General features: G+C 49.5%; 1 protein-coding gene across 1 annotated transcript in view; it reads right to left on the bottom strand.

Moving 5' to 3' along the window:
• Window positions 1–866: 866 nt before the first annotated feature.
• The window catches only part of DIS3L2 (DIS3 like 3'-5' exoribonuclease 2), a 293,641-nt gene continuing 270,349 nt past the window's right edge, over window positions 867–24,158 (bottom strand). Inside the window, exons 18-22 of the mRNA XM_020813964.3 lie at window positions 13,516–13,663; window positions 12,139–12,269; window positions 9,399–9,503; window positions 7,369–7,470; window positions 867–1,500 (exon numbers count right to left, since the gene is read on the bottom strand). Coding sequence (XP_020669623.3) covers window positions 1,402–1,500; window positions 7,369–7,470; window positions 9,399–9,503; window positions 12,139–12,269; window positions 13,516–13,663 — 585 coding nt within the window. The 3' untranslated portion in view covers window positions 867–1,401. The remainder of the gene's footprint in view (window positions 1,501–7,368; window positions 7,471–9,398; window positions 9,504–12,138; window positions 12,270–13,515; window positions 13,664–24,158) is intronic.

The following is a 24,158-nucleotide window of genomic DNA, read 5'->3' as shown; positions in this document are numbered from 1 at the left end:
CTGTCGTCCCCTTCTCCTCTTGCCGTCACACTTTCCCAACATTAAGATCTTTTCCAGGGAGTCTTCTCTTCTCATGAGATGGCCAAAGTATTGGAGCCTCAGCTTCAGGATCTGTCCTTCCAGTGAGCACTCAGGGTTGATTTCCTTTAGAATTTATAGGTTTGTTCTCCTTGCAGTCCAGGGGACTCTCAAGAGCCTCCTCCAACACCACAATTCAAAGGCATCAATTCTTCGGCGGTCAGCTTTCTTTATGGTCCAGCTCCCACTTCCGTACATCACTACAGGAAAAACCATAGCTTTGACGATGCGGACCTTTTTCGGCAAGGTGATATCTCTGCTTTTTAAGAAGCTGTCAAGGTTTGTCATCACTTTCCCAAGAAGCAGGCGTCTTTTAATTTCGTGGCTGCTGTCACCATCTGCAGTGATCATGGAGCCCAAGAAAGTAAAATCTGTCACTGCCTCCATGACCCCTAGAGAGATCTTTAATAAAGCAACATTTCTACTTTGTCTTACAATGAACCCAGCCTCCTGCTTCCTCTGAAGATTTCCAGTTTATCCTTACTGGGTTTACTGGACGGGAGATGGCATGCTCCCCTCCAGCCCCCTTTCGGTTTGCCTGGCCTGCAACAGAAGGCCACCAGACCCCCCAGGCAGCGGTTTACAGTAATTTTTTTTCTCCCCCTGTGTTGTCTTTCTGGAAGTAGGGGAGACCCAAAAAGAGGAAGGCCACCCTGCAGTCATGACTGTAGCGCCATTGCAGAACTTCCTCCCTGTTGCAACGGTAAAGATTGCAGTAAAACCACTGGGCACGGAGCAACAGCTGGGGATGGAAACCCACAGAATAAAACTCCCACGCAAGCACTGGGTGGCTGGCTGGTGGAAACACACCACATTTTTATTCAGCGAGCCAAAGGAGAACGGCTTACTTTTTTCTGCCCAGGTAACACAGTGTTTCTATCAACCGCACCATCTAGGAAAGCCTTCAGCCCCGCTTCCCGCCACCTCCCAGGTGTGTTGGACTACAATTCCCATCATGCACAACCAGTGTCCTGGCCAGGGAGGGTCAGGTCGTAGTCCTACACAGCTCGAAGACTGCTGGGCTAGGGAACGCCACCTTAAGCAAAGGCCAGCACGGGCCACTTATAAGAGAAGAGAAGGTCTAAAAAAGGCTAGGAAGGGAAATGTCCAATATCGCCCTTTGGGAAGGCCCACCGCTTCGGCTTAAAAATCCAGAGATAAAACAAAGCCCATCTGCAAAACATTAAGACAAAATACAATAAAAACGAAAGGTCCAGTGACTTTTCCCCCCTAGACAATGATGACTGAGGGATGCTCATCCAATAAGCACCCCTTGGCAGCGTCCATCTGGCAGGCGTGGTCCATCTCAGGCCGCTAGCCAGGTCACTCCTTCCCTCGAGGCCTCTGGAGGACCGCGCTGTACTTCAAGGGGACGTTGTCCGACCGCAGGACGACCTCCACCAAGGTGAAAATGGTAATGACCTTGAGAAGCAAGAGAGGGGGAAGAGCAGAAGTTGGGGGATCAGCAAGGAGATGACAGACAGCCCTACCTTGCAGGACAGGCAAGAGAGGAACATTATTTTTCGCAGCGATATCAGAATGGGACGTATTCTGTATTATAAAAAGGGGCCCCAAGGATCATCTGTTCCAATCTCTTGTCAACGCACTAAGCCGAACCACGGCGCTGCTACGGTGCTTCAAAGAGCGCCACTGTGACTAGAGGCGGGCTGTCGTCACGTATCGGATTCTGGGGACAAACGTGGAAATGGCTTTTTTCAAAACAAAAACTTATCCTCCGTGTGATTCATGGTGGAAAGAGACTGGACTGGGGGGCAATCCCTGTGTAGATGGCCCTGCGTGATCCCCAGATGGAAGTTGGAATACGCCTAGATATAGAGCAGTCGGCAACCCGTTGCGCTCAGAGACCAAGGCGGACCCCAAAGGCCCAGGACTTTTGGGTGGGTCATCAGGCCTTTGATGCCAACATTTATTTGGCCAACACTTGCCACCAAGGCCGTGGCCAAGGAGCACGCAAAGCCAAGGGGCAGCTGCACCAAAGGTGCAGAGGGAAAGCCAGCTGCGTTGGGTTTTCATCCCCCAACGGGAAAGGGCACCTCAACAAACGAGGCACACTTTGGACACAGCTGTCAACCTCTGCGGGATCTCCCACCCCTTCGCTCGAAGGAAGAAACCGGGGCTTTTTCTTCAAGGATCACAGCCGTAGCAAAATAAATAAATAAATTGCATTTTGCAGAAGGAACTCTTGCCTTTTGTGCAAAAACACTGGTCTTGCGCAAGGCTTCCTCCCGGTTGGCTTACGCCGTCGTTGCAGGAGGGGAGATCGCATCCCGCAACATCTGGAACACCACCCGTTGCTCGTTGATCACAGCCTTTCTTACGACAGACAGGCTGCCTGCTTGCAGGCTAGGACATCTGTGTTACAATAGCCAGCCTGCTTTGGTAGCCTGTGGTTCTTACACGGGGAAAGGAGGGAGGGAGAGAGGGGGAAGACCTCATCGGTGGAACAGCTTTAAGAGGAGCCCCTGCAGCTGGATCAGACCCAAAGCCAGCCTTGGCCTGCACTGAGTTTGCCCCCGGAATAATGGGATGCCTTTGGAAAGCTCCTAAGCAGGTTATGAAGGGAACCACCCCCTCCTGGGGTCTTCTCCAGCTGGAACTGAGTACACTGCCTCTGCTCCATAGCCCCTTATAGCCTCGATTAATTATAATGCTGTGCTATCGATTCCAATGAATGGAGAGCCTTCCCAAGGTTTCCTAGGTATAAGGCCCTCAGAAGCAGTTCATCAGTCTCTCCTTCGGGGGGAGGGGCAGTGGGGGCGTCTCTGGGATCCCCGTGCAACTTGCCCAAGGCCACACAGGCTGGCTTTTCTTCTAGACTTCCGGCAGCCCCGTGATCCTCTGGGTTGCGCTGCAGCGATGTTTTCCGTCTCTTTCCACGATGTGATGATCAGAACAGTTCACAGGATCCCGGGGGGGGGGGGGGAGGCGGTTGGACTGTGGATTTCTCATGAGGCTGCCTGTTTTATTCTCACTTTAAGTCCTAAGGATGAAATATCCTTTTCTCCCCACCCCGCCCCGCGCACGCTGGGTTAACGTTTCTAACAGACTATCTATTGCAAACCCCAAAGGCTTGGGTACAGAGCAGAGAAAGAAGTGAATCTAGAATATGTGACTCTTGCCTCTCACATTTTCCAGATTCACTTCTTTCCATAGTTTATGCAAGTCTTGTCAATGGCCCAGCTGCACAAACCAAACCTCTCCGGCCACCCTCGGCAGCCCTGGGCCTGCAACTCGAGAGGCTGCAAAGCATCTGAAAGGCCTCCCAGAGTGAGATCCATGGGCTGCACTGGGCTTGGCAGTGAAAACCCAAAGCCACAGGGGCAAGAAAACACACCCCCCTCGGGGTTCCGCTGGTACCTGAGGTCTCAGAAAGCTGATGGAGACATATAAAATGATGCAGTGGATGGATATAAAGTGGAGAGAGGGAAGCTCTTGTCCCTCTCACGCAAGACCAGCACCAGGGGACATCCAATCCAATGGAGGGTTGTGAGAGTGAGAAGAGACCAAAGAAAATCTTTCTTGACCCAGCGTGTTGTTAATCTGTGGAACTCCTTGCCACAGGATGTGGGGATGGCCTCCGGCATCTAGATGCCTTTAAAAGGGGACTGGGCAGATTCCAGGAGGAAAAGTCCCATTGCAGGTGACTAGCCATGATGGGGAGGTCTAATCTCCAGGCTTCGAAGGAAGGGACCTCCAAAGGCTAGAAGCAGGGGAAGGGGAATCAGGAGACAGGGTCTCTCGTGGTCTCATGGGCTCCCAGAGGCATCTGGTGGGGCCACAGGTAGATACAGGAAGCTGGACTAAGAGGGGGCCCTTGGCCTGATGCAGCACAGAGCTCTTCTGAGGTTCTTATGATTTAGTCTTGGATTGCACAGAGAATTGGCGGAGATGCCACTGGGCTGAAGAGAGTGCCTGTTTCCCTTATAGCGGAATCGCTGCCGGCTGTCTCTCCCAATGAGTAACAGGTAGAAAGGGCATCATTTCCAGCCAGCTGGGAATCTCTCTTGTTCGGGGTGGGGGTGGGCTGCCTTTATCCAAACGTACAGTGGATCACACTAATAATGGATCAAGTCAAAAGCTCCTTGCCTTTCCTGCAGTACGGACTTCCTCTCAACCGGGAGGCCCCGATTCATCTGCCCCAGCTGGCCAGCAGTGCTGGCTACCTCCAGGGTTTTGACTCAAGCAGAGCCTGGAGAAAGTGATTCTGCAGGAATCTGGACCGCACAGTCTCCGAACCAGCAAAGCCATGGGGACTTCCCCAAAGTCACTTTTTGGGCACAGTGCCTTAGGAATTTACTAAACACACACACACACACACACACACACACACACTCCATGCGCTACTTCTGGCAAAACCCAGGAATCTCCTCTTTTCGCGCCAACAACCACTCCTATGGCCCCATTTGTTCTCAGGCTTTGCCTTCTCTCCCAGAAGGTGAGCCGAGCACTCATTATGTCCTTGGAGAGATTAGGAAAAAAGTAAGTGCATGCATGGGGGGGGGGTTGCACGTTTAAGCTGGTTGATTATTAACACCCCCCCTCCTTGCCTCGGTGACCCTTGCCCTGCTCATAGCCTCCCCCGCCTCCTTCCAGGTGGAAGGACCCGCTGCCTTGCCAAGAACTTCAAAGCAATTAGCCAGAGCGCTGCGGAGAGGGTTGCCAACGTGTGCTTGGCACCGGAGAGGAGCTTAATCACGCCCGACAAACGCCATGCCTCCCCGTGGCTGAGTTACCGAGTTAATGGATGCCAGGGACGAGCGTGCAAGGAAGATGGCGAAAGTCTATTAGCGTGTTTGACACCGTGCCTCGGGAAATCTGTCGAGGGAGGGCCAACGCTGGTGTAATTGGATCTGAGCGGTGCCGCTGGGGCAGGAGGCACCGCGCAGAGCCAGGAAAACACAAGAACCGAGCATTCCTGTTGGAGTGTGTGTGAGTGTGGGCATCGAAAAGGAGAGGTTATTAATAAGCCCGAGCTTATTAAACATCCCCGTTCACTCGCTGGGAAGGGGGAGGAGTAAACAACATGTTAATTAAATTCCTGGAAGGGGTCCAAAGTTGGGACAAGCATCTGCAAAGAGGGGAGAGGTTAGGGAAAAAAGGCAGCTGCCGACGGGAGATGAACAATCCCTAAGCAACCCTGGCTAAGTCTCGGGAGGGGGGGAATCCTCTCTCCAAGATGGCTGGAGAGTGGATGGGACAGTCCACCCCACTGGCCAGGCATAAGAAGCAATATGGGAAAGGAGGCCTCGGCACAAATCTGGAGTCCGGGCAAGGGGGAGCCCGATGGAAGAGTCTTCTTGAAGCCCCCCCCTCCTTTGCTGTTGTCTTCCCCAAGGCAGCTACTAGTTGGCTCGGGCATGTCATGAGAACGGCTGATGGCTGGATTCCAAAAGATCTCCTGGATGGAGAATTAATGCAGGGAAATCGCCCCAAAGGGAGACCCCAGCTGTGATACAAGGAGATCTGCAAGCGGGATCTGAAGGTCTTAGGAATGGACCTCAACAGATGGGAAACCTTGACATCTGAGCGTTCAGCCTGGAGGCAGGCAGTGCATCATGGCCTCTCCCAATTTGAAGAGACCCTTGTCCAGCAGGCCGAGGCAAAGAGGCAGACCCGAAACCAGCCAAATCAGGGAGCTGGACAGGGGACAGATTGGATTTGTCTTCAGGGTGGAAGGGATTGTTGTCACTCTTGAATTGGCCTCCTCAGCCACACTGGACGCTGTTCCAAGTCCTCTATTCAGAGCACGTTACCCTAGTCTCTCGAGACTGAAGGATGCCCAACAATCGTTTGCATCTGTCCCCTTCATTGGCAGTTTCGCAACCTTCCGGTGGCTGCTAAGAAAGAAGCCCTGCTATTTTCTGTCTATCACTCACTCCTCTCCCCCTTTCCTACCGGCTAACGTCTCTTTCAAAGATGGCCTATATCACACACACACCCCACCGCACCCTGGACACATGCTGCCCTCTGGCACACGATCCACCATCTAAATTAGGAATCGGGCATTCCCGTCAGTGTATTTTCTCAATAAATCTGAGTCACTCTTTTCTCTTTCAGCTCAGCTTCTGCAGGGTTTGTTGCTCGAGAGGACGGAGAAACAAAGGGGGTTTAAATACCCACAGAAAAACTCTGCCGCGGCTTTTCTGCTAATAAACCACCACTTCCTGTCTTTGTTGGTCAGTTTTCCTTTCCTTTCCACCTGTTCATGTCTCTCTTGAAGGTGGGCTATGCCCCACCCACCCAACATGCTCCGGTATAGCGAACGGTCAGCTATTTTCTCTACCAATCATTTTCTAAATAAATCTGAGTCACTCTTTTCTCTTTAAGCTCAGCCTCTGGTTGTAGCTTTTCTGCTCAGCAAAGGGGTCTCTCTTAACTGGGAGTCCCCCCAAATTTCCCAACAATTTTTTTGGCTCTAGCATTTATTCATGCAGGCAGTGCAGTCAAGAACGCACCTGCGCGCATACAGCAGCACCAGGTAAAGGTAAAGTTTCCCTTTGACATTTAGTTCTGTCGTGTCCAACTCTAGGGTGCGGTGCTCATCTCTGCTTCCAAGCTGTAGAGCCAGCGTTTGTCCATAGACAGTTTTATCTACTCGCATTTTTACATGCTTTCAAACTGCTGGGTTGGCGGGAGCTGGGACAAGCGATGGGAGCTCCCTCCATCGCGTGGATCCAATCTTACGACGGCTGGTCTTCTGACCTTGCAGCACAGAGGCTTCTGCGGTTTAACCTGCAGCGCCACCACGACCAGGCATTTGTCAAATCCGTACCAAGCTCCTGCATCAGGTGAAGCATGGGATGGAGGTAGGAGGCGACACGGAGCTTTGACAGCGAAGCCAGCTCTGTGCCACCCGGGCCCCGGCTTGGACGCTCCTGGGATTCTACCCAGATTACCGAGCAGGCTCCCAAGAATATGAGTGTGGGCCAAAGGGCTGCTACTTGATTTTTTTCCCCAGCTACACATGGCCAGGGACTGAATCTGGATCCTTCTTTCAGTATACAAACCAGGGACTCTTCGGCCAACTTACGACCTCTCTGCAGACCAGCCTCTAGGTTTTCTCTTGGGGTCTGAGCTTGGGTTTTTCCCTCAAGCCTGCCCTGATTTTGGGGAGCTGCTGGATGGAGCACAGAAACCTTCTCAAATTCTGCAGGAGGAGGAGCACTGGCTAGAGAGGAACCACCGCCAGGTACAACCGGAGGCAGCTTTGTTGATTCACCTAAAGCCACCCGAGCGCTTCGAGGCCAGCGCGAGCTCAGAGGGCTTTACCTGTTGGACGGCTTCCTGTTCGAGATCCTCTGGCTCCCACATCAGCGTCAGCTGAGGCTTCCTGCCGGTTTTCTGAAACTGGAACCCCACCAGAGGCAAAGCCTGCAGGAGAGACAAACCAGTTTGTTTAAGGGGATCGTCCTGATGGGCTCACCAAAGCCAGGAGGTGGGAAAATAGAATCTAAGGTGGGTGCCAGGGGCTAAAATTTGAGGAGGAAAGGGGAGGGCTCTGGTCAGATCCAGTGCCTCTTGTCGGAAGGAGGAACGCCACTTTCCAGATATGGCAGAAATGCAAAATTAAAAATAAAAGAACAAAAATACCAAAGCTATTTTACCGGTTTTAGGCAGCGCTGAGAGAATGACGTTATAAAACACATGTTTTATGTTACTCGTAATGATTGGAAAGCTAACACTACACTACAGTGGGAGTGCAGGGGGGCAGAAGCCTATGCTTGAGAATAAAATAGCTGAAGACCTGAAACATTTTTCTCAAAAAGCTTTATAAAAGTTAACTTTTGAAAGCAACTACAACTGTTACTCATTCGGCCAGTAATGCAACCTTGGTCCTCCTTGCTACCTTATTATTATTATTATTATTTTGAGAAGTAGCTTTCTTTATTTTATTTATTTATTTATTTATTTGATTTTTACCCCGCCCCTCTAGACCATGTCTTTCTTCCCTGTGACCCACAAAGCCACTACAGTGACCGCTGCCTATGTTACTTGTTGGTAATTATTTTCTAGCTTTGGTTTTAAGTCTGTCGCATCCGCTCTGTGGCAGCAAGCCCAGGTTGGCCCCTGAGCATAAGCTCCTAGGAATATCCCTGGTTTTTTGGACAAGCTGCCATCCCCACAATGGGACCAGGCGGGAGCATCACCTTGGAACAGGCGGGAGCTGCCATCTGTCTTCTGCAGGAGCCCAAGAATGGTGAAAGTTCTCCCCGGTGCCTCCTTCCCCATTTCCAAAGGTGAAATTAACACGAACTTCTCCCCGTTTCCTTGTTTTAAGAGGCAAAAAAGGCCTCCTGTGCCATTATCAGCTCATTTTTATGGTGCCGTTACGAGGGGATAATGATCCCCCTTGGAAGGGTTCGGATGGAGGGGCAGATGGGAGTCAGAAGGCCTCCCCTCCGCTTGCCTCCTCCTGGCAGCTGCTGCGCCAAGGGCAGCCCGTTACCCTTGAAAGTGGAGGTACACGAGGCCCCGGTGAGCCATCCGGGAAGGTGAACAAGATGGGAGAGCCACACAGAGGACCTGGGGGGGGGGGAGGGAAGGCACAGCAGAAGCTGTTTGTGGGGAGGGGGAGGGGAGAGAAGAGAGGATCCCTGGCCAGGGTTTTTATTTATTATTATTTATATATTTTATTAGATTTATACCCTGCCCATCTAGACCAAAGGTCTACTCTGGGCGGCATTACAAATTTAAAAACAGTAAAACATGTAATAAACACGCAATGCAATAAATCCAAGATGTTAAAATGTGAATTTAAGATTTTAATTTTCCCCTCCATCCCAGCTCCTCCTCCGGGCACACCGCCTGGCATGGAGCCCATTTGTCCTTGGCCAGGACCGGCATAACTAAACTGGCAGCTAAAATCGCTTAACATGTGTATACCTCCCAGTACCTCTCTCTCTCTCTCTCTCTCTCTCTCTCTCTAGTGCATTTACACAGCAGTCTAGTGTGGTGAGTGACCAACCCTTCCTCCCATTTTACAGAGGGAGAAACCCAGGGTGAGACACAGGGATTGGCGCCAGGGTCTGTCCTTAAGGGGAGGGGAATGCCGTTCTTGGTCCTTGTGAGAGAGCACAGCTGGTGTGCCAAGTTAATGAACCTTCTAGGCATGATCAGAACAGAGACTATTCCGGCCCAAGGTGGGCACCAGAGATGCTGCTGTGTTTTCTGGGAACGCGCAGGGCCTGCGCAGAGCTCCGGATGTGGGCCATCCCGGAGATGGCGAGCCCAAAACAACGGAGAACAGCACAAAATGGACCAAATTTGTGGGGCCTCTTGAGGCTGGAGGAGATGCTCACGTTGCAGTAGATGCGCTTCTGGACGCCAAACTTGAGCACCAGGACGTCAAAGGCTTCGTTGAGGACGCCCATCACCATGGCTTCAGACTCCAGGGGCCCACATTCCTGGAAGACACAGGAAGAAAAGAGGGTCAGTCATGGACCGCAAAAGTCTCTGGAAGTCCTCCCTCCCAGACGCTCTCGCCCTCTGAGCCACCATCAACAGAACCCCGCTGGACCAATGGGGGGAGAAAGGGGACGAGACGATCTCTTGGTGGACCGTCTGTCGGGGAGCGGCCTCCTTCCATCCCACGCCCTCCCTTCTAGGAAGCAGCAGTGGGTGGCGGCATCTTGTTAAGAAGAAGAGCTTGCCTTCCAGGTGGGAAAGAAAACCAGGATTCTCAAAGGAAAGCCAGAAAGCAGATAGGAAGGATGCCAACCGACAGGTGGGGACAAGATTTAGCAGGGAAACGGCAGGTTTGCGAAAGGGTCCAGAAGATGTGTGCTACAACCTGGGGAGGGCTTCCCGTGGCCTGCGTGAGCATCTCCGTGGCTCCTCGGTCCCCAATACTCCCAACCCTCTGGTTTTCTGTTCCTGCAGCCATCCGGACGGGGTAGGGATTGTCTGTTGGTTTGGTTTTGCTTTCGGGAGGTTGGTGGCGGAGTCACTCCAAGCCCCTGCCAGCCTCCCAAGTCAAAACCCGAAGCGGCCATATGGGCGCTTCTCCTTCTGATTCATTTGGGGCCATTTCGGGGCCTGGCGACCCTTCCAGCTGCCAACCCCGTCCTGCTTATTCTGGCCTCCCGTTTGGCACTTACCCAATTATTCCCCACGGTGCCGGAATGGGGAGGGCATGAAAACCAATGCTGCGCCTTCTTAAAAAAGGCCCCCTTGCACCCTCTAGTGGTTATGAGAGCCATTTCACCAGACCTTTTTCTTAGAGCTGTTTTAGATCCAAGATGCAACGATGCTTCCAGAAATGACCCAAGTTGGGTCTCCACGGGCACCCTGTTTAAACAGCACCCTGGCAGCTGTGCCAGCCTGCCCGTGGTGGGAAGCTGCCCAGCTACTGACGTTACGGTCGCTGTCCTGACCCTGCCGTGGAGGCTTCCCAACCACCTCAGCCCAGGCCAGCCAGGGCCACTGGCTCATGTGGGGGCAGCTCCAGGGGCTCCTTTTCCCCCTGCATGGCAAGCGGGCAAGGCTGCCCCAAAGCCCGAGCCGGCCAGCCAGTCGGCTGCCGACTGCTCCGAAGGCTGCTTTGATGCGACGGTTCTCATTCTAACAGAGAGCAGGCGGTTTTCTCGTCTGTTTTCAAATCATTTGCATTTAAAAAAACGTACCGTGGGTGCGATGACACACGCGGTTCCTGTCCAAGGAGATGCTTCCCCCCCCCACAAGAAAAGCCTTTGCTTTCGGGAGGCCTGTGAGGTCCCTGGACGGTTTGGGCAACAGAACACCAGCCCCGCATCCTGCCAGAGGATCTAACCTGCCCCTGATCTGGCCCATTCCTGCCCCCTCCAATTCACTGCCCCTCTGGTTGTGTCAAATCCTCTTACAGGGTCCCAGCCTGACCTAGAGTGGGGGGCAGCTGCAGCTCCACCCCCCTTACCCCCTTACCCATCCAATGAGATGTGGGGGGCCCGGACTGGAAGATGTCAAGGACGACAGCTCTGATCAACTGGCTCCAGCTCCCCACATCCCCGGCCCCCTTTCTCTGCAGCTTTTTAATAATAATAATAATAATAATAATAATAATAATAATAATAATAATAATAATAATAATAATAATAATAATAATAATAATAATAATAATAATAATTCTGTGCCATCAAGCCAAGTATGACTTAGGGCAGTGGTGGCAAATCTTTTTGGGCTCCTGTGCCCAAACTGGAAAGAAAAAAAAACAGGGGGCGGTGTGTCATGGTGGTGCCAGAACTGGAAGTGGCAGCAGAAGGGGGAATCCCGGGCATGGAGGTGCCTCGAGACCCCACTCTGGATATGCTGCCAGCACCAGCTGCTCCGGATCCTGGCCCGCCGCCTGTCCGGCCACCAGCACCGCAGTTGCAGCCGCCTGCTCAGTTTTGGCTGTGAGGGGGGAGGGAGTAGCGATCTAGCAACTTACGGCTCGCGTGCCGGCAGAAAGGGCTCCGCGTGCTAGCTGTGGCACGCGTGCCATAGGTTCGCCATCACTGACTTAGGGTGACCCTTTGCCGGAAGTGGTCGACCGTTGCCTCTTCTTCTGGGGGTGCCCTGGGGGCTCTGCAGGCTGCCCAAGGCCACACAGGCTGGCCCTTCTCTGAGAAGCGGAGTGTGGAATCAAACTCCCAGCCCTCTGGCTCCACAGGCAGGGACCCAGCTCCCTACACTATTCAGCCAGCTTTAAAAAAAGTAAAAAAAGAGAGATTTAAAATTTCTGAAAATTTTCCATATTTTTCTGGGGGAAAAAACTGTTTCCCCCCAATGTTTCCCCAGGAAAAAAATGGATTTGGAGGGGGGGATTTGACATCAAAAGTTTTACAACAGGCCCATGCTGCCTTCCTTCTCGTGACACAGTCAAGAGGCCGATGGACATCTGGAAAATGACCAGATGAGGGAAGGCTGATGATGAATGTATGCCGTTGTTTCCTGGACTTTCCCTTTTCCTGCTGCCGCTAAAAAACCTCTCTGGTTAGTATCTATGAAGTCCTAGGTCTTTAGAGTTCATTCGCCCTTCGACTGGCTGTGCCAGACCGCCTCCCAGGAGCTGCTGGGTCTCACCTTGACGAAGACAGCAAAGAAGAGGTCGGCGCTCAGTTCCTGTACCCTCTTCGAGGCCATCTTCCGGTCATTGCAGTGTTCCGCTTGCTTCTGGATCGTTGTTTCCTCCATCTGTAGAGCTGGTCCGGAGCCTGAAAAGGAAACAGCTGATGGCGAGGAGAGGGACAGAAGAGCAGCTGTCCAGGTTGGAGCTGCAGGCCCTGCAACCTATTTAAACCCACCCACCCTGATGCGACGTGGTGGCGCTGCGGGTTAAACCGCAGAAGCCTCTGTGCTGCAAGGTCGGAAGACCAGCCGTCGTGAGATCGAATCCACATGACGGAGGGAGCTCCTGTTGCTTGTCCCAGCTCCTGCCAACCTAGCTGTTTGAACGCATGTAAAAATGTGAGTAGATAAATAGGGACCACCTCAGTGGGAAGGTCACGCCGTTCCGTGTCTAGTCACGCTGGCCACGTGATCACGGAAATTGTCTTTGGACAAATGCTGGCTCTATGGCTTGGAAACGGGGATCAGCACCGCCCCCTAGAGTTGGACACAACTGACTAAAAATGTCAAGGGGAACCTTTACCTTTACCTTACCCCTCTTAAGACAAAGGTGTCAGAGAGCAGGACAGGATCCCATATGTTTCTGGCTAGGATGTTTTGTTCTGAATAGATGACAAGCGGCTCAGCACTCCAGGAAATGTGAGCAGTGGAACCTTAGCCACATATTCATTGCTCCAAATCCCTTCGGCTCCAGTCAAAACACCCTCGAGACCATTAAGATAGTTTGAAGGGTTTAAGCCAGGTGCAAACATATGGTGGTGCCCTGCAGATCTTGAAGGACTCCGATTCCCATCAGTCCCAGCCAGCTTGGCCAAGGGTCAGGGATGATTGGAAGTCCTCATCCAAGTTCTGGTTCTTCCCCTCATGTAATCTGACGAACAAATCCACTCAATGTGGTTGCCCTAAGTTGAGTCGTGGCTTCCAGGGGCTGCCCATGAGCTTCTGGTATAGTTGGCTATGCAACTGTTTGAGCAGCCAGCAACTTCAGTGGGTCTAGGGGGGTCAATTAAGCCTCCTTTGGGCCACTGCCTCCCCTGGCAGCTGAAATCCAGCAGCAAAATCACGTTACTGATTGAAAACGAGATGTTTGGCTTGCTTTCAACGGAGCTTCCTTGGGTAGCCGTCCAAGCCTGGTGGCTCAATTCACAGGGGCCTTTCAGGAGCAAGGTTTTGGGGAGAATTTAGAGGACTCATAAAGAAAGAGAAGGGTATGTGTCTCTCTTGGGGCTACACTCGGCCAGTGGGGCGCATGTTATGGACCCGTGTGCTCCCCTTTCCCATTTGACCCCAGAGGGAACGGGGCCAGCTGCATCCCTCTCCAGGAGAACCTACCCAGAGAAGCGGACAGTAGACGATGCACCAGGATGTCTGGGAAGCGACGGATGGGGGACGTGAAGTGGGTGTAGAGCGGCACGTTCAAGGCGTAGTGGCGAAAGAGCGCCTCGTCCTCCAGCGCCCCGGCACAGAAATAGACGGCCATCTGGAAGCAGAAAAGGACCAAGGTCAAAAAAGAGCCCAGGGAGTAGGGGAAGAGACTACAGAGCAGGAACAGAGAAGCAACACGGATGGGCAACGAGGCCAGGCAGCTCCCAATCATGTTGGGAATCTACTTATGGTGACCCTAAAAGGGCTTTTGGGATAAATGAAATATTTAAGGAGTTTTCTACCCCGACCGTTGAATGAGACCAGGGAACATAGTGTTGGCTTTGCGGTCAGAAATGCTCTGCTGAGATCCATTGTTCCACCTACTGTGGGGAATAAAAGAATCCTGTCTCTGCAGCTCCACTCATCAGCGGGACTGGTCACCCTCATCAGTGCATATGCACCAACACTGTCGTCCACAACAGAAGTCAAAGACAAATTCTATGACAATCTGGCAGCTACTATCAAAAAAAGTCTCCGAGAGAGAGCCACTGTTCATTCTCAGAGATTTTAACGCTAGAGTTGGTGCTGATCACAATTCCTGGCCCACTCGTCTAGGCTGTTTTTGTTGAGATTTTGATATGAAAATGTAGAATGGCTGATTTTACCTGAGTCACTGTACTGATTGTATTCAGGTGTGGGTATCAAGGATTAAGACTTAATGTTGTACAGCTGTGTACATGATGAAACTTTGTGTAACAGAAAATGAAGTAATGTATTTTCTGATTGGTCACAGAACTGTACATAAGTCATGTGTAAAATGAACATCTTTATCTGCTGTAAGTCAGATCACTTTTTCCTATGCTGTGTGTTGTTGCTTCATGTCATGTGATGCTGCCGGCAGAATGTCTATTCTCTATGTATATATGCAAATAGACTAAGTTGTTGGTTTTACTTTCTCAGTGTCATAGTGTCATAAGTATCTCTGCTAACTGATATCTCCTTACTCTGATGATGTTATGAGAATACACATTCCTCCAGAATCAAAATTCTCAACAGTTTTGGCATTGGGAAGATGAATGAAAATAGCCAATGCTTGCTGGAGTTTTGCTGTTATTATGGTCTCTGTGTGAGCAATACCTTCTTTAATACCAAGTTTCAACACAGATTTTCCTGGAAACATCCAAGATTGAAGCATTGGCATCAGCTCGATTTGATTGCGCTACTGATCACTCCCTGGTGTGTAGTAGAGTAAAACTGCGAGCAAAGAGATTGTATCACACAAAAAAGGGAAAGACGACCACATGTTGACATCAGCAAGACTCGCGATCAAAGAAGAGTGAAGAAATTTGCCCAAGCGCTTGAGGAAATCCTTCCAGGTCCGGCTAATGTAAATGTACCTGAACAATGGGAACATTTCAAGAACGCTGTATAGAACACTGCTTTGTCCACCTTTGGCAAGAAGACCAAAAAGACGGCAGACTGGTTCGAAGCCCATTCAGAGGAGCTGATGCCAGCCATCGAGGAAAAGAGGAGAGCTCCAGCAGCATACAAAACCTATCCTAGTGAGTACAACTTGCAAGCTCTTCAAGTTGCTCATAGCAAAGTCCAACAGGCTGCCAGGAGATGTTCCAACGATTATTGGCTTCAGCTCTGCTCTCAGATACAGATAGCAGCGGACACATGTAACATCAAGGGAATGTATGATGGTATCAAGCAGGCCTTAGGTCCAATACAGAAGAAATCTGCTCCCTTGAAGTCTACTACAGGTGTGATCCTCCAGGACTGAGCACAGCAGATGGAACACTGGGTGCAGCACTACTCTGAGCTATATTCCAGAGAGAATGTAATAACCCAAGAAGCATTAAATAACATCAAATGCCTGCCTGTTTTGAAAGAGCTGGGCAGAGAACCAACTTTAGCAGAAATAAAAGTGGCCTTGGATTCCCTCGCCTCCGGCAAGGCACCTAGAAAGGATAACATCCCTGTTGAAGTGCTGAAGTGCTGTAAAGAGATCATCACCACTGAGATGTATGGAATCTTTTGTCTTTTCTGGAGGAAAGGTGGACTACCATAGGACATGAAGGATGCAAACATAATCACATTGTATAAGAACAAAGAAGAGAGGGCTGACTGCAATAACTACCCTGGCATCTCTCTTCTTAGCGTTGTAGGGAAGCTGCTGGCCCGTGTTGTGCTGAAGAGATTCCCGGTGCTTGCAGACAGAATCTATCCAGAATCACAGTGTAGATTTTGAGCTAATAGATCCACTACTGACATGGTATTCTCCCTCACATAGTTGTAGGAGAAATGTAGGGAACAATGACAGTCACTCTTTGTGGCTTTCATAGATCTCACAAAGGCCTTTGATTTGGTTAGCAGGGATGGCCTTTTTAAAATACTTCCCAAGATTGGATGTCCACCTCGATTCCTTAACATCATCAGGCCCTTTCATGAGGAAATGAAGGGCATTGTAGTTTTTGATGGCATCAGATCCCTTTGACATCCGAAGCAGAGTGAAACAGGGTTTCTCTGGAATCTTACTTTGCGGTCATGTTGAAGCAGGCCTTTGGAACTGCAATAGAAGGTGTCTATCTCCGGACTAGATCAGATGGAAAGCTCTTTAATCTCTCTAAATTGAGAGCAAAGACCAAAGTCCAGCTGAAATGCGGGACCTCCTGTTCACTGATGGTGCAGCCATTGTTTCCCACTCTGCCGAAGACCTCCAACAACTCATGAATCACTTTAGCAAGACCTGCCATGTCTCGCTTAACAATCAGTCTGAAGAAAAGACAAGTCATGGGCCAGGGCGTGGACTCATCTTCCTCTATTATCATCTCCACACAAGAATTGGAGGTTGTTGATGACTGTGTACCTTGGCTCAACGATCGCTGACACTCTCTCCCTAGATGTCGAGCTGGATAAACCCACTGGCAAAGCAGCTACCACGTTCTCTAAACTCACAAAGAGAGTATGGTTTAATAAGAAGCTGACGGTATATACAGTGGTGCCCCACATAGCGACGATAATCTGTTCCGGATAAATCGTCGCTATCCGGAAAGGTCGCTATATGGGGCAAAAAACCCCATAGGAACGCAATGAAACCCCTTCAATGTGTTCCTATGGGGGATAAACTCACTGCTAAGTGGAAATCCTCCATACAGCCGCCATTTTTGCTCGGTAAGCGAGGAAACCGCGTGAAAACGCTGCAGGCAGACATTTTTTCTTCCGGCGGCCATTTTGGAACCACTGATCAGCTGTTTTAAAACATCGCAATGCGAAGATCGGTAAGCAAAATACTCACCGATCATCGCAATGCGATGTTTTCCCTATTGCTATGCAGATTCGTCGTTAAATGGGGTGCTCGTTATGCAAGGCACTACTGTACCAAGATCCAGGTCTGTAGAGCCTGTGTCCTGAGCACACTCCTGTACTGCAGTGAGTCCTGGACCCTTTGTGCATGGCGGGAGAGAAAGCTGAACACCTTCCATATGCGTTGCCTCCGACGCATTTTTGGTATCACCTGGCAGGACAAAGTCCCAAACAGAGTAGTCCTAGAACGAGCTGGAATTTTTAGCATGTATACATTACTGAAACAGCAATGCCTATGTTGGCTCAGGCATGTCATGAGATTGGCTGATGGTCAGATTCCAAAAGATCTCCTGAATGGAGAATTAGTGCAGGGAAATTGCCCCAGAGGGAGATCACAGCTGTGATACAAGGAGATCTGCAAGCGGGATCTGAAGACCTAAGAATGGACCTCAACATATGGTAAACCTTGACATCTGAGCGTTCAGCCTGGAGGCAGGCAGTGCATCATGGCCTCTCCCAATTTGAAGAGACCGTTGTCCAGCAGGCCGAGGCAAAGAGGCCGTCCTGGAAGCAGCCAAACCAGGGAGCTGGAGAGGGGACAGACTGGATTTGTCTTCAGTGTGGAAGGTATGGTCACTCTTGAATTGGCCTTCTCAGCCACACTATATGCTGTTCCAAGTCTTCCATTCAGAGCATGTTACCATAGTCTCTCCAGACTGAAGGATGCCTAATGATGAAAATACCCCGTCCAAATTTCCAATGAGTTTCTATGGCTGATGGGAAATTGAATACCAACCTCTTGAGTCCTAGCCCATCACTCTATTCACTATACCACACTGGGTATCAAACTACCATTCCCAGAATCTGGGAACTGCAGTTCTCGGAGGTGCCGTTCAAAAAAAGTTTTCCAAGTTTCTGATGTGAATACAGTAAATTGGGTGTTTTACCTCGCACAATAGTCTTTTGAAATTTTAGCAGCCTTAAATACCCTTTTTTCAGAGTCTTTTTTCTTCCGCTATCTTTTCGTGTGGATAATTTATCTCAGCAATTAGCCATCAAGCACTTAATGAAGCAAAACCTCACGTAAACCCCCCCCCCCCCAATTTCAGCATCCAACTGTTTTTATTCCTCTTCCTTTTCTTGACCTCTTCAAGAAGGAGGAGTTTGTTAGGGCATCGTGAATGCAGGTGCCCTAACAAACCCTCTAATGTTTACTGTAGATGTGATTATAATAGTAACCGTTTAAAAAGACAGAAGCTCTTGTGCAGTGCTTCCGATTTACATCAGCGGACGGACCCATTTGGTGGCGAACATGTCAAGAAGAGGTGGGAGACTCAGACTCAATCAATCAATCAGTCAGTCACTCAGTCAAACAATCAAACACACAAAGTCAGAGGAAATAACAAAACATTACAAGTATAACTATGTACACTGAAGTATGCTGGCTGCTTAAAAATGCTAAGGCAACATCAAACATTATTTGTAATTATATAAAGAAAATACAGCACATAATTATTATCATTAAAGAAAAGACATTGGAGGTAATCCTTCTGCAGGATTTGAGGCAGAACCTGTTTTTCCCATATTGCTAAGCAGGGGGACATGTTTCCTGTGCAGTCAACTCTGAGACGAAGGAGGACGGAAAAATAAGAAGGATGAGGTTTTTGCTGGGGACCGGCAGACCTGGGTGATGGATGGAGAAGGAAGGTCAGCCAAAGTGTTTAACAGACGGGCTTGAAGACTGCAAAGGACTTTTGGGTGGGGTTGCCAAAGGCTGGCCCAGGAGAGGAGCGAGCAAGTCAGCGTGGGACCGTGAGCTGTTTGGCTTGAGCAGCACCCTGGAAAACCCTCCCAAGGTCCCCCTGACCTCTTGCTGGAGCACGGTTTCACTCTGGCAAGCTTTCCCGACATGCAGACAATCACCTGCCCCTTGGTTCCCCATGCACGAGGGAACAGAAGCCATTCCCCACCTCCTGATGCAATCAGTCACGGAGATGAAGGAAAGCACTCAGTCGCCCTTGCCTGCTACTCTGTCTGAAGCTCAGCCCTCTAATAAATCAAAAGCTAACTCAACGCCGTTTGTTCACCTCTTGGAAAGAGCTCTCCAGGAACACTCTCTGGAGGGGCACTGCCTAAACCACAGCTCTCTGAAGCTCCGGCTGCTCCTTGAAGGCCTTTTAAGAAACATGGTCAAATGTCTTTATGGCAAGCCTTTGTTAAACCAGGATGACACGTCCGCCCTCCCTTGGCCGCTTCCTCACCCAACCCATCGCGGAGGTTATAGTAATATCTCAGAATGGCAGAGGTGGAAGGGGGTCCTGTGGGATCATCCAGTCCAGCCCCTGTCAAGGAGGCCCAGGGAGGAATTGAACTCCCAACTCTGGCTCTGCAACCAGAGACCTAAACCACTAAACTAATCAGTTCTTCACACTAAAAAGAGTGGAAATCATAAGACAATATCGGCTGGCCTTAAATCCCACCATCAGATACTCATTTGGTCCCGAATCCTAAATTTTCCCTCAGTGAGACTCCTCACTTTGTACTGATGCCGCTCCCTTTGAGTGCCAGGAAAACCCCCTTTCTATCCACCCAAGCATTTAAAGTCCTCTTAGATACCCTGCAAAATGAGCTTCAGAAAGTCCAATTTTAATCCTTCCATATGAGCCTACCTGGCAGTTAAGATCTAGCCAGGGGGCCCTTTTGAAAGAGCCATCCCTCAAGGAGGTAAGAGGGACGGCTTGTAGACAAAGGGCCTTCTCGGCAGCTGCCCCCAGACTATGGAACGCCCTCCTAACTGAGATTCGTCTGGCGCCGACGTTGATGACGTTTCGGCGCCAGGTCAAAACCTTCCTGTTCCAGAAGGCTTTTAATTGAAATAACATCAACTGTGGGTCCTGATGGTGGCGATTTTAATTGTATTTTAATCATTTTATTTTTATTGTATTGAATTGTAATTATTGTAAGCCGCCCAGAGACCTCTGGTTAGAGTGGGCGGCATATAAATTCAATAAATAAATAAATAAATAAATAAATAAATAAATAAATAAATAAATAAATAAATAAATAAATAAATAAATAAATAAATAAGCAAGCTTTATCCATCACTTTATTTGGTGGCTCCCACCTATTCAGCACTGGTGAGGCCTCACCTTGAGTTTTGTGTCCAGTTTTGGACAACATACTTTAAGAAAGATGCCGACAAATTGGAACAAGTTCAGAGAAAGGCAACAAGAAGGATCAGGGGGCTGGAAACCAAGCCCTAGGAGGAAAGAGTGAAAGAACTGGGCATTTTTAGCCCTGAGGCAAGAAGACTGGGGGAAGACAGGATAGCACTTTTCAAATATTTGAAATGCTGTCCTACAAAGGAGGGGCAGGACTTGCTCCCGATCATCCCAGAGTGCAGGACATGCAACAATGGGCTCAAGCTGCAGGAAGCCAGAATTTGGCAGAATATCAGGAAAAATGCCCCAACTGTTAGAGCAGTACGACAATGGAACCCATCACTGCAGGAGGTGCTGAGCGCTCCAATGCTGGAGGCATTCAAGAGCAAATTGGACCACCCTCTGTCAGATATCCTTTGGTTTGGATTCCTGCACTGAGCAGGAGGTTGGACCCGACGTCCTTATAAGCCCCTTCAAACTTCATTCTGTGATTTTGTGATTCTATGGTTTTATAATCTATTTTCTTGTTGCCATGGCCGTTCTTTGCAAACTGCCCTAGCAGGGTGAAACAAGGGGGAGCTCATAGGATTCTAACATATTTGAAAGGCACCAGCTTCGGGAAGGAAGAAACAGATCATAAGCCACAATCTGTTAAAGGAGTGTTTCTCTTGGCAGGAACGGAGGTCCTCTCCAAACCAAACCAAGCCTGGGATGGTGGTGGACAAACTACAGCATTTGGGAGTTCAGCGGTAGAGTGCTAACTCTGTTCACAGAAGGCCCCTGCTCCAGTCTCCGACATCTCCAGAAAAATAGGGAGCGCCTGTAGAGCTGTATCTGGTGCAGTGTTCACAACACCGGTTCCCAACCTTGGGTCCTCAGACCCAACCTTGGCCCACCAGCTCGTGGAGAAGATTTCTGGGAGTTTTAGTCCAAGAACATCTGGAGACCCAAGATTGTGAACGAGTGGTCAGGTTGGACCAACAGTCTGCTTCATCCCATGGTACCTTCCTCTGCATTGCCCTTCCTTCTGAGAATTTTGGAACCCGGAATAGGTTCGGCTAGGGACATAATTGCAAGAACCAGCAGTTGCCCATGAGTGCTGTTATGTCCTCTAATTTTTAATGGCCATGTTTAAAGCTGGGGACTCTCATGAAAAACCCAAGCTCTATGGAGAGAAAAACACACTGGCTGGACACATGCTTCTAGGACATGGCAGCAAAACAGCGATCTCTGCAATCATGGGTGCTCAGCAGATTTGAACCCAGATTATGTATAGTGGTGCCTTGATTTACAAACGCCTTGACCTACGAACATTTTGAGTTATGAACAGCTCCATTCACAACATTTTGCTTTGACTTGAGAACAGAGCTTTGACTTGCGAGCAGAAAAAAAAGGCAGGGGAACTTGGCGGGAAATTCAAATTTCTAACTGTACAGTGGTGCCTCACTTGAGGATGACCCCGCTTTACAATGAAATAGCTTAACGATGAGTTCCTATGGGGTTTTTCGCTTAACGATGACTAGTTCCCTACTTCGGGAACCATTTTTTCATTGGATGACGATTAGAAACAGCTGACTGGCGGTTCTCAAAATGGCTCCCTGCTGTTTTTCGGACCTATTTCCAGAAGACAGCTATCGAGAATTGCTTCCCCTATGGAGGATTTTCGCAAAATGAGCAGGTATTTTGCCCATCAATGCATTCCAATGTTTTTTTTTTACTTTCGCATGACGACAATTTCGCTTTACAGCGATTTTAACAGAACGGATTATTGTCGTCATGCGGGGCACCACTGTAGGTGGTGAAAAGGCTGCTTCTTTGTAGCTCTTTCACCCCGTCAGTTAGAGAGTGCGATCACAGGAGGCTGCCTGCTAAGGTAAGGTGCTGCTTTACACTTTTAAAAAACTGTTCTGGGTATTTTTGCAGCGTGATTTTCGGCTGGAGGTGGTTTATGTTTCCATGCTGTGATGGGTCTGGGGGGGTTGTTTTTTGTTCCCCCCCCCATTTCCGATAGGGGGGCTGGTTCCTTTTTGGAGTGTTTTTTCCCATTTCTGATGGGTCCTGGGGAATTTGTTTGCTTTTTGTTCCGCCCCTCCCATTTCTAGTGGTAGAGGACGGATTAACCGGCTTTGCAATTGTTCCTATGGGAACGAATGCTTTGATTTACGAACCGTGCCTTGATATAAGGACAAAAAAAAAAAGCCGGAATGAATTAATCAGTTTTCAATGCATTCCTATGGGAAATCCTGCTTTGACGTATGAACGTTTTGACTTATGAACACCATTCCAATACAGATTAAGTTCATAAGTCAAGTCCAGCCCCCTGCTCAACACAGGAATACAATCAAATATCTGCCAGGTGATTAAGTTTCTCTTGAATGCCTCTAGCATCGGAGCGCTCACCAACTCCCGAGGTAACTGGTTCCATTTTCATACTGCTCTAATCGTTAGGAAGTTTTTCCTGATATTCAACAAAATCTGGTTTCCTATAACTTGAGCCCATTGTTGCGTGCCCTGCACTCTGGGATGATCGAGAACAAAATCCTGCCCCTCCTCTGTATGATAGCCTTTCAAGTATTTGAAAAGTGCTATCATATTATCTCCCCTCAGTTTTCTTTTCTCAAGGCTAAACATGCCCAGTTCTTTTAGTCTTTCCTTTCAAAGGGCTTGGTTTCCAGCCCCCTGATCATCCTTGTCATTGATGTCAGGCTGACTGGCCTGTCGTTCCCAGGTTCCTCTTTCTTGCCCTTTTTGAAGATAGGGACAACATTGGCCCTCCTCCAATCCTCTGGCACCTGCCCCGTTTCTCACGATTTCAAGAAAATAATGGATAGCGGTTCTTAGAGTTCTTCAGCCAGCTCCTTCAGCCCTCTCGGATGCAGTTCATCCGGCCCTGGAGATCTGAACTCGTTCAAGGTGGCAAGATATTCCTTGACTATTTGTTTATCAATCTCCAGCTGCAATTGGAGATCCAAAAGCATTCCTAAATGGATTTATCCTGAACAAGGGCATGCTGTGTAGTTAGTTTCACATTGCACAAAGAAGAACATCCTTGTAAGCTCAAGAAGAGAAGGTCGCGCAAACAGACACTCCTACTTTATGAACACGTAAAAGGTCAAAAACGCAGCCTTCCTGCATCTTGCCCATGTGTAGGGGAAAGACCTAGAATGGGGTGAGTGGGTAGTTGGCCATAGTTAACTGAAGGCATCTGGTTTTCAGCGACTCATCCATCACTCTCCAATGTCACCCAGCCAGCAAAGGTTGCAGGCGCCTGGTATGACCTCCGAGCTTGAAAAGCATCCTTTGACCCATCGCTTCAACTCCCTACTCGCCCTTCCATCCTCAGAGCACCTCTCACCATGTCTTGAGATCCTGACCACAAGAGAGGAGAGGCTCCTTCGTCCAATGGGTACGCAGAAACCCCACAGGGTTTTTAGAAGAAGAACAGGAGAACAGAGCTGGTTGATTTAGCATGCATCCATTCACTGACTCGCGCAACTGTGGGTTCTTTTGAGCTCCGGAGGCTGGCTTGAATCAGTCCTGCCTCTCCTCACCAGCAAACAGCCGTACCCCTTAAGGGCTGTGGTAAGAACATGGGTGACGGAATGTCCCTTCACATGAGAGGAGGGTGTGTTACATACAGCACTGATGTTACCTGTCTGTCATGGGTTTGGAGGGAAAGTTCCATCCTATGGGGAGTGGAAGGCGGGACATCAGGAGGAGGGGCTGTACTGTATAAATATGTGAAGCGTGTGTGGAGAGTTTAAGAGATGCTGAGAGACACTGGGTTGTGACGAAGCAGCAGCTGGGAAGAAGAAGCTGTTGTGGGAGTCTGTGTGTCAGACAGGGTACTTCTGTGTGTCAGAGTACCAACCTGATAGGTTCAGGTGTCTGTTGGTTAGCCAGAACTGATAGGTTCAGGGTCTGTGCTTAAAGTTAAGGGTTCTGGGTGAACCAAACTGTATGCTTGTATGAGTGAGAATAAGCCACGTTACTTTATATTATTCACCTGATTGTTTATTTTTCCCTGTGTGTATTTAAATAAACCTTATTCTTTAATTGTTTAAAAATCCATCCCTGGTCTGTGTGACTTCTTACAGGGAATGGTTGGTGGCAGCTTAGTGTAACTGTGTGACATATCCC

The sequence above is a fragment of the Pogona vitticeps genome, chromosome 3, assembly GCF_051106095.1.
Source record: "Pogona vitticeps strain Pit_001003342236 chromosome 3, PviZW2.1, whole genome shotgun sequence".
Taxonomy (NCBI): Eukaryota; Metazoa; Chordata; class Lepidosauria; order Squamata; family Agamidae; genus Pogona; species Pogona vitticeps.
Note: the sequence above shows the minus strand (reverse complement) of the source record. Positions and strands in the feature narration are given on the sequence as shown.